Source organism: Rhineura floridana, chromosome 11, assembly GCF_030035675.1.
Source record: "Rhineura floridana isolate rRhiFlo1 chromosome 11, rRhiFlo1.hap2, whole genome shotgun sequence".
Lineage (NCBI taxonomy): Eukaryota > Metazoa > Chordata > Lepidosauria > Squamata > Rhineuridae > Rhineura > Rhineura floridana.
Window position 1 is genome coordinate 15,515,242 of NC_084490.1, and position 10,730 is coordinate 15,525,971.

General features: G+C 36.3%; 1 protein-coding gene across 1 annotated transcript; it reads right to left on the reverse strand.

The window, feature by feature from the left end:
• Positions 1–6,039: 6,039 nt before the first annotated feature.
• LOC133366177 (olfactory receptor 5V1-like) lies at positions 6,040–9,697 on the reverse strand. Its single transcript, XM_061588977.1, has 2 exons — positions 8,795–9,697; positions 6,040–6,078 (listed from the first exon to the last, which is right to left on the reverse strand). The coding sequence occupies exons 1-2, from the start codon at positions 9,689–9,691 to the stop codon at positions 6,040–6,042; spliced, it is 936 nt and encodes a 311-aa protein (XP_061444961.1). The 5' UTR covers positions 9,692–9,697.
• Between the last annotated feature and the right edge of the window lie 1,033 nt (positions 9,698–10,730).

The following is a 10,730-nucleotide window of genomic DNA, read 5'->3' on the forward strand; positions in this document are numbered from 1 at the left end:
TAGCTACAAGTACACATGTACTATACAGTACAGAAGCTTTAACTATCTTTAAGTTGGCTTGGGTCTCTTATAGGAGAATGCTTGGTTGCCAAAGATCAAATTCTATGCCATGAAAATAAGAGAGCTAAGCAAACAGCTTAATTTCAGGACTTCCATCCTGGAATCCCTTACTCAGTTATGCAGAGGTTAGCAGCAGTAATCAAACAATATGGGGAGGCACTTTGCATATGCACAGAGCCACCTTCTTTCTCATGTCTCAGCATGCACACTCATGACTGAGTGTGAGCATTAAGAACAAGCTTGAAGACTCATAGCAAGGGAACTGGGCCTATATATCTGGAGACTTGTCTAGAGACTGATCTTGTATCTTTAAGAGAAGAGAAAGTCAGCCAAGTGCAGGTGTTCTTCCAACACTGCAATGGGAAAAACCACAGGGTGGAATTCTCCCTTCCCCCTGCACAACTTTTAAAGACACAGAAGACTGCTTGGTTGCCAGACCCGGCATCTAAAGAAAGAAAGCACCATGGTTTTCTAAGATAAGGAAATCTAAGTTCAGAGAGCAGAAATTATTCCAAGTTTTGGTAATATTGCAATAAAAGATACAAATATAGTTTGCTCTTTTTTATTGAGGAGAAATCCTATGAGTGAAAAAAGTTTTACACCTGTGCCTACATCAGAAAAAAGGAACATCCAACAATTAGGAAAGAGAAAATAAACTCAATCAGGGGGGGCTTTTTTTTTCAAGGATGAAAGGGTGCTCATGCACCTCCCCAATTAAAAAAAAAAGATAGCAAAATAAACATCAAACCTAATGAGAAGGACAAAAAAGATCAGGTTAAATAAAAAAACTATTTACATTCAGTTACCAGGAATAATACTGAAATAATGGAATGGGGGGGAAGAAATTATGGAGCAGGGTGGGGGAATCATTAACACTTCTAAAATAGAGATCTGTCAGTATTTGAAATATATTGTCAGAGAACAATGTCACTGACACAATGTAAAAAGTCCATACAGTGAAGGGAAGCTGAAGGATATTAGGCATAAATATAAAGTAAAAGAGGTAAGAGAACTATGTAAACAAAGTTGCTTTCATAATGTAAAATGGGAGGTGGGACAGAGAGTAGGGGTATTGAAAATGGCATGGGGGGGTTCAACTTAAGAGCCCAGGTATTAAGTATAGATAAACTCAGAAATATATTTTAAAAATATGCAAGAGTAATAAAAGCGACGAGGAAGAAAAGGAAAATTTCTAAGGCAGACAGAAGACAAAAACTTTCCAATCTATACAGACCAAACAGGGAAGCATTTCAAAGAAATCATTGTTTGTTCCAGAAAAGAAGTTAATAAAAGGAAGAAAGTTGGACATGGGTGTTCATAAATCAAAAATAAGAAACACAGATATGTGGTGTAACTTTATTGACAGTGGTTCTAGATCCCATAATACATCAATATGTGTTAAAAAGAGGCCTAAACTCATAATTAATTGTGGCATGCATATATTTCTTTGTCATTGCTCTAACATTTCAGCTGTGCAAAAAAATTGAGATTTATTTAATTGCTCCATTTTTGTCCTTCCACCCTTTCTCCACAAAGTAGGGAACACAGTTCTGTTTTTAAAACATCATAAAAAGACCTTGAAATACATTAAAACAATACAATGTTAAAAACATTTTTAAAAAAACTTTAAAAACATCTTTTTTAAAAAAGGGTTTAAAAATATTAAAAGACATATTAAAAGCAATTCTAACACAGACGCAGACTGGGATAGGTCTCAACTTAAAAGGCTTGTTGGAAGAAGAAAGTCTTCAAAAGGCACCGAAAAGATAGCAGAGATGGCGCCTGCCTAATATTTAAGGGGAGGGAATTCCACAGGGTAGGTGCCACCTCATTAAAGGTCCGTTTCCTATATTGTGCACAACGAACCTCCTGAGGCCCTCACCTGCAGAGCGCAGTGATCCGCTGGGTATATAAGGGATAAGACAGTCTTTAGGTATCCTGGTCCCGAGCTGTATATTACTTTTGAGTAGACATGTAGTATATTGCAGCCTAAATTTAGAATTACATTAAACAATAAGTGGAAGTAATAATATTGAGGAGAAAGCAAAACTGAAGAAAAAATCTTTAAAATGTAGCCTCATACAGATAGTAAAGACAGCTACCCATAGAGGTACTTTGTACAAAAAAAACACATAGTGGACATGGTTTTTTCCCCACATCCTATTTTATCCCCGTAGTAACCATGCAAGTAGGTTAGACTGAAACAAACGATGTTTCCCAAGTACAATACAGATGAAATACAAATCTTTATTTGAGCAGTGTTTTGCTTTTGTGCACAAGTTAAGGGGGGAAAGGAAATAAAGGCACCATTTGCAGCAACATAAAAGTAGCGAACAGAACAGAGAAGCGGAAGTTTCTCTTCATCCCACAGGAAATGAAATGAAAGAAGGGAGGAGGATGGAGTGGATGTGGAGCGGGGAACGATTGACACACCCACCTAAAAGCATCAGAGCACAGTGTCTGCAAGCCCTAGAGATACGGAGTGAAGATGTTTATTCCTTCCTTCCCTTTTTGGATTATCGGAGGATTGAGTTAGTATGGATTTACAGGGGGGAAACTGTGTGATAGCTTCTGTTTGCCATTAACGTCATGTGAACCACGCGAATTAAAAAGAGATGCACCAGATACACAGCAAATTGCCATGTGGATAAGCCTTAACAAACGGATGGAAATGTGGTAACATCTATAGTATATAGGTTGTGATCAGAGCTTGGAAAAGTTACTTTTTTGAACTACAGTTCCCATCAGCCCAATCCAGTGGCCATGCTGGCTGGGGCTGATGGGAGTTGTAGTTCAAAAAAGTAACTTTTCCGGACTTCCCGGAAGTGAGTGCCCAGCTGGTGGTTGTCTCTGAGAGATCTCTGCCTCAGAGGAAGCTTTTTTCAGTTTAAAAGCCAGCCAAGAGGAAACTTTGACTGGCTTAAATGTTCTCCAAGGTATAGGTGAACCGATCAGATTTTCCACAGGACTTCGTTGAGCTGTCGGCTGCTGGAATTGATCAGGAATTCCCTGAGATAAGAAGGCATACCGATCGGCTGAAGACAGAGTCAGGACCTTCAACAAGCTGTACTGAAAAAAAGCGAAGCGTTTTTTTTTCTTAAAAACGTTCTTAACCAGCGAGCCTCCTTCTGTCTAAATCTTATCATTTGGCTTAAATTACTACAATAAAAGGGATTTGTTTACAAATCAGCAACTGAAAAATCTGGGTGAGTCATACTTTTTCTCTTTTAAATATAATTAAGGAAGAAAGAAAATGTAAACAATTTATATATTTTTTTTTACGACAAAAAGCTGGCCTGAATTTGGAGTTTTAAAGATTAAAAACGGATGAGAGGTAATTATTATTTGATGGAAATATATTTTGGACTATTTTTCTCCTTGGATTATTTCTTTTTGGACAAATCTGCTGTTCGTATATGTTACTAATCGCTTGGTGTTGTGAACCAGAATTGTTTTGCATTCCTGGACGTAGATAAGAACTGTGCTGGCCGGACTATAATAACAGGCCTGGAATATTAACTCTTTTGTTGGTGGAGGAAAAAAAAGAAATAGACTGCCTCTAGGTTTTGGAACAGTGGTTAATATCAGAAATTAAAGGCTTCTTTTGAGAATGACATCTAGAAAAACAGCTAAGGCTCAGGAGCGAAGAGGTTCAATTGATCCACAGGAAGGGGCTATACCCCCAGATATGTTTCAAAAAATAATGGAAGGGATTAGTGATATAAAACAGGAAATGAAAACTGAATTGATAGATATAAAAGACTATATTAAAACACAAGTGGATGAGATTAAAGGGACAATTGGGCAAATAAAGGAGGATGCAAAAAATACTAAAGAAAAGGTACAAATCTTGGAGAATAGAACAGATATAATAAATCTGGAATTAGAAAAAAAATTGGACTACATGGCTGTGATTGAATTAAGAAATAAAGAACATTGTTTGAGATTCCATGCAATCCCTGAGGAAACAGGTGAAGACATCAGAGATAAAATTGTTAATGCTTTAGTAAAATTTCTGGATTTGAATGAAGATCGGATGAAATTTGAAATAGATAAAGTTTATAGAATTAATTCCAGATATGCAACAATGAAAAAAATTCCAAGAGATGTGCTTGTTCACTTTATAAAAAAGACGACCAGAGATATGGTATTACAACAACACTTCAACAATACCTTTAAAATTGATGGTAAGGAAATACTGGTGATGAAAGAAATTCCTATTAGACTTTTACGTAAGAGAAAAGAATATGCTTTCTTTATAGAAAAACTTAAGCAATGCAAAATTCAATTTAGATGGGATGCTCCAGAAGGAGTGATTTTTACATTCAGACAACAGAAATATCGATTGAATACTGTTCAAAAAGCAAGGGATTTCTTGAGAAAAGCTTCAAAAGACATGGAAGAAGATAAACTCAAAGATATGGATATAATTCCTGGGAAACAAAGTCAACAGGAACATGCAGAGGAGGGGAAGGAAGATGATGGATTAAAGGGAGCATCAGGTACATTTTAAAATACACGCTTAAAGATGGATTACAAATATCTAACTTGGAATATAAATGGAGCCAACACGGTGCAGAAGAGAAATAAAGTGTTTCATTATTTGAAAAAAATTAAAATTGGATATAATTTGTTTACAAGAAACTCATATTAAGAAGAAAGATTCCAAATATTTGATTCGCAAAAATTTGGGTGAAGAATTTATTTCGGCTGGATCAAAAAAAAAATGGAGTTGTTCTTTACATTAACCCACAATTGCTTCCTAAATTGATATTACTGGATGATAGTGGTAGATTTGTGGGGGTTGAAATTACTTTACAGGGCATAAAAATTTTGATAGTGGGTATTTATGCCCCCAATGAAGATAAAACAAGGTTTTACACAGGACTTATGGGAAAATTGTCAGAGTTTTCATATGATCATTGGTGTGTCATGGGTGATTGGAATGGGGTAATTTCACCAAAAATTGATAGACTTTCTGAAAAAAATATTAAAGAGACACAGGGTAAATTACCGAAGATTTGCTTTGAACTGATGGAACATTTAGAATTGGTGGATACCTGGAGATATATAAATGATAATGCAAAGGAATTTACTTATTTTTCAGAAAGACATAAAACATTCTTGAGGATTGATATGATTTGGATGTCTAAAAATTTAGTGAAAGATATTTTTTAAATGGATATATTACCAAAAACTTTTTCAGACCACAATCCTGTGATATTAACTTTAAAAAAAAAAATCTTGGATTTAGATGGAGACTAAATGAATCTTTATTACAGAATGACAAAGTAGTACAAGAATGTAAGAAGAAATTAAAAGAGTTTTTTGAACATAATTTACATAAAGGAACAAATGAAAATATTGTTTGGGATACAAGTAAGGCATTTATGAGGGATATTTTATTAAATGTAACTCTGAATTAAAAAAAAGAAACAACAGAAAATGCAATTAATTTTGGAAGAAATAAAACAAAAAGAGGAAGAATTGAAAAAGAATCCAACTAAAGTTTCTATTGTAAATCAAATTAAAATGTTACAGAATCAAGTATCAATGCTGACAGTTAGAGAAATTGAAAGGAAACTAAATTTTGCTAAACAAAGGACTTTTGAATTTGCAAATAAACCGGGGAAATGGTTAGCATATAAATTAAGAAAAGAACGTCAAAAAAATATTATTTTAAAGATACAAGAAGGAGATGAGATGCTGACAGATAATGTAAAAATTAAAAAGATTTTTCATCAATATTATTCAACATTGTACAAGTGCCAGGAAATCTCATCTGAAAAAATAGAAGAGTATATATCTAAACAGAATTTGCCTAAAATTACAGACTTTCAGAGACAAGCTATTAATGGCCCTATCACGTCAAGCGAGATATCTGAAGCTATAAACAAAATTAAATCAGGAAAGGCGCCAGGACCAGATGGGTTATCTGCAATGTACTATAAATGTTTGGGGGAAGAACTCTTGCTACCTTTACAGTATACAATGAATTCTATTTTGCAAGAGGGAAAGATACCAGATAGTTGGAAAAATGCTAACATAACATTAATACCTAAAGAGGAGCAAGATTTAACTAAAACAAAAAATTATCGGCCGATATCTCTATTGAATAATGACTATAAAATTTTTACAATGATCTTGGCAGAAAGAATGAAAATAATATTGCAACAATTTATCCAGGAAGATCAATCGGGGTTTTTACCTAAAAGACAATTACGTGACAACGTCAGGAATGTCTTGAATGTGTTGGAATATTTAGAACAACGAAATGATAAACAAGCAGCTTTGATTTTCTTAGATGCTGAGAAATCATTTGATAATTTGAATTGGAAATTTATGTTTCAGGTTTTGGAGCAAATGGATTTTGGAGACAATTTTATAAAATGGATTAGATCGATTTATACATCTCAGAAGGCTCAGATAATTGTTAATGGAGATTTAACGGATTCATGTGAAATACAAAAGGGTACAAGACAGGGATGTCCATCATCTCCTCTTCTATTTATTCTGGTCTTAGAAGTGCTGCTTAGAGATATAAGGCAAGATAAAAGGATTTCGGGATTAAAGATAAAAAAAGAAGAATATAAACTGAGAGCATTCGCTGATGATTTGATAATTGTATTAGAAAACCCTTTGGAAGGAATTAATGTATTGATGGACAAATTAAAAGAATTTGGACCGTTAGCAGGATTTAAGATCAATAATCAAAAAACAAAGATGTTGGTGAAAAATTTAACTTTAAGGGAACAGAAAGAGTTAATGGACAAGACAGATTTTACAATAGAGAAAAAGTTGAAATATTTAGGTATAATTATGACAAATAAAAATTCAAAGTTGTTTCATAATAATTATGAAAAATTATGGACAGAGATTAAGAAAGATCTGCTAAGATGGGATAAACTACAATTGTCATTAATGGGTAGAATATCTGTGATAAAAATGAATGTATTACCGAGAATGATGTTTTTGTTTCAAACAATACCTGTAATATCCTCTGATTTACCTTTTAAACAATGGCAAAAAGATATCTCTAAATTTGTATGGCAAGGAAAAAAACCAAGAGTTAAATTTAAATTACTACAAGACGCCAAAGAAAGAGGAGGACTGGGATTACCAAATCTGAGACTTTATTTTGCTGCCTGCTGTTTAGTCTGGATAAAGGAATGGATTTTATTGAGGAATAAAAGACTATTGGATTTGGAGGGCCATAACCTGAAGTGAGGATGGCATGGATATCTATGGTATGACAAAGTAAAAGTAAATGTAGACTTTAATAATCATTTTATAAGACGTCCTCTGTTGAAAATATGGAATAGATATAAACCAAGGTTCTATTCGAAAATACCATTATGTGTCTCAAGTCAAGAAGCGTTTTACAGAAGAGAAATGGCTGGAAAAGAGAAATGGTTAACTTATCAAGAACTATTAGAAAATGTACTTGGAGAATATATAATGAAAGAGAGAGAACAACTGATAAAGGAAGGATATAGTTCTCAATGGTTTGCCTATTTACAATTGTTAGAAAGATATAAAATGGACAAGAAAATGTATGGGTTTGAAATAAGTAAATCTGATTTTGAAATAGGTTTGTGTACAAATGATGAAAATACAATTGCGAAAATGTATAAACTCTTACTGAAAATGGATATGGAAGAAGAACAAGTAAAAGAGTGTATGGTAAAGTGGGCAAAAAATTTTGGTTATAACATACAAATGGATCAATGGGAAAATATGTGGAAAAAAGGCTTGAGATTTACATTATGCTATAATCTTAAAGAGAATTTCTATAAAATGATGTACCGTTGGTACATGACTCCAGAAAAGTTGTCAAAAATGTATAATAATGTTTCTAATGTTTGTTGGAAATGTAAACAACAAGAAGGATCATTTTATCATATGTGGTGGCTGTGTAAAAAGGCAAAATCATTTTGGGCACAGATAGGTAGGATGATGCAAAAAATTCTAAAGATAAATATTCAGTCAAAACCAGAATTTTTTTTATTGGGTTTTATGGATAAACAAAAAGAAAAGAAATATGGAAGAATAATATTATATATGATTACGGCAGCAAGATTATTATATGCACAAAAGTGGAAAATTGAATCAACACCAACAACGGAAGAATGGCTATTGAAATTAATGGACTTAGTAGAGATGGATAAATTGACATGTCTACTTAGAGAAAAATCGACAGACACATTTCTTAAGGAATGGAAGCCTCTCTTAGACTTTTTGTTGAAAGATCAAAATAAAATGATGATATTGGGATTTGACGATAAACTAAGATAGCCTATGGAGAAAAGTGATCCTGTATGTATATATTAAGGGACAGGTTTGATGTATATTATATACTTATAGCTGATCTGCGACAAATCGGAAGTCAACTATTTTATTTTTATTTTTTTGTTGTATTGTTATGTTTTTTGACTTTGTTTTGTTTGTCTTTTGAAAAATTTGAATAAAAATTATTAAAAAAAAAAAAGTAACTTTTCCAAGCTCTGGTTGTGATTCAGTTATATCTGGAGTTTGTTTCAGTTGGGAATGTGGAGTAAGACTTGAAGCAAAAGTTTCAAGGGAAGACTTGGCTTTATAGTGGGATTTCCAAATGCTGCTTTTCCTTGGCTCAGAATTAGGATCACTTTGGTGTTCATTTTATATCATTGAGCAATGAACACAGCTAAGCCACACAGTTCCCCCTCCATTTCAGTTTATGAACTATCGCCTTCTTCAAGGCCCCCTTCACCTCCTTGTTTCTAAGGGTGTAGATCAAGGGGTTCAACATGGGGGTAATCACCCCATACAACATGCTCACCAACCTGTCCTGGTCTGGATGGTGGCTCGACGAAGGCCTTATGTAGGTGAAAATGATGGTCCCATAGAAGAGGCACACCACCATAAGATGAGAGGCGCAAGTGGAGAAGGCCTTGCGCTTCCCCTCAGTGGAACGAATCCTAAGAACGGTGGAGATTATCTGGATGTAAGAGAAAAGCGATACCAGAAAAGCCCCCACACCAAGAATACCCCCAACAATAAGAACAACCATCTCGGCCATATAGGTGGAAGCACATGATAAGGCCCTCACCGGTGGAATGTCACAATAGTATTGATTTACTCTATTGGACTTGCAGAAGGGTAGAGTGAAGGTCATCACTGTGTGAAGCAAGGAGTGGAGGAACCCAGCGATCCATGTACCAGCAGCCATCTGGAGACAAACCTTCATACTCATGATAACCGTGTATCGCAAGGGGTTGCATATGGCCACAAAGCGGTCATAGGCCATGGCAGCCAACAGGAGGACCTCTGTCCCTGCCAGGGCTATCAGGAAGTAGAGTTGCAGCACACAGCCAGCAAAGGAAATGGTGTTGTTCTCTGACAAAAGGTTCTCCAGCATCTTAGGCACTGTAGCTGTGGGGCAGAAGATGTCCAGCAAGGAAAGGTTACTGAGGAAGAAATACATGGGGGTGCGCAAGTGAGAATCAGCTCCTATGGCAAGAAGGATGGTGCCATTTCCCACCAGGGTGACCAGGTAGATGAGCAAAACAACAATAATCAGGGAGAAGCGAACTGTTGGGAGATCAGAAAGACCCATTAGGATGAATTCTGTTACTACCGTGGCATTCTCCATTTCTCTGCTCAGTGAGGCCCTTTCCTGCAAGATATTGAAAGTGTGGCATGTTAAGCATCTCAAATACTATAGAAATTGAGAAGTGTAGACCTTCTGAGACAAACACATGGAGGATATATCTGTCACAAGTCACAAATCACAATAACCAGGAATGGAAACATCCTGTTGAAAGGTTGTCTGCCTCTGAGAGCCAGCTCTTGGGGGCAAACAACAGGGGCTAGTTCTCAGCTTCATCTCAGGTTGTGAGCTTCTCAATAGACTCTACCTAAATTGGAAACAGGATGCAATTTGATCTAATGATGCACTGAGGCAGGGGTAGCCAACATGGTACCCTTCAGTTGTAGGTTGTCGTGTCCGGGACTGGACTCAGAAACCAGACCAGGTTGTGAAAGCAGTTCAGTCTTTATTAGGGTAATATCCAAACAGAGGCTGCGCCTTCTCATGAAGGAACACAATAACACGTGTCCAGCGACATGCAAGAGAGTTGACAGAACAAGGAATCCCTGCCCCCCCCCGACTTCTATAAAGGGGCCTTTCTGGCGTGAATTCTCTCACTCTGGAATTCCTCCCCCCTCCCCTGGTTGTTCTTCACACAACTCTGGAAACATGATCTCCCCCTCCTCGTCCTCTGAAGTGCCAGGATCCCAATCCTGCATCCTGACACCATCCCCTCTCTCATGCTGTGCCCCCCCTGCACGGGTCGGCGTAGGGCGATGGGGAAACCGTTGATGGAATTCTTTCACTAAATCTGGGGCGTGCACATCCCTCTCATTTTCCCAAGATCTGTCAGCTGGCCCATACCCCTTCCAGTGAAATAAGTTTTGAAATTGATTGCGCCTCCCTCTGGAATCAAGAATCTGTCCCACTTCAAATTCTGGTTGTCCATCCACTAGAATGGGTGCCCCCGGAACTTCCACTGGTCATAAATCACTGGGAGGGGCTGCTTTCGTTAACAAGGAACGATGAAACACAGGATGTATTTTGAAAGTAGCTGGCAGCTTCAGTCTATAAGCCACAGGATTAATTTGTGCCTCTACTT

Bases quoted from the DNA above. Each gene is read 5' to 3' on its own strand.
- LOC133366177 (XM_061588977.1), bottom strand. From the start codon at position 9,691: ATGGAGAATGCCACGGTAGTAACAGAATTCATCCTAATGGGTCTTTCT. The intron at 6,079-8,794 runs AAGAAGGCGATA...ACTATCTGGTAT, and splicing joins AGGAGGTGAAGGGGGCCTTG to CTTTCCCTCTTGCAAAATAG.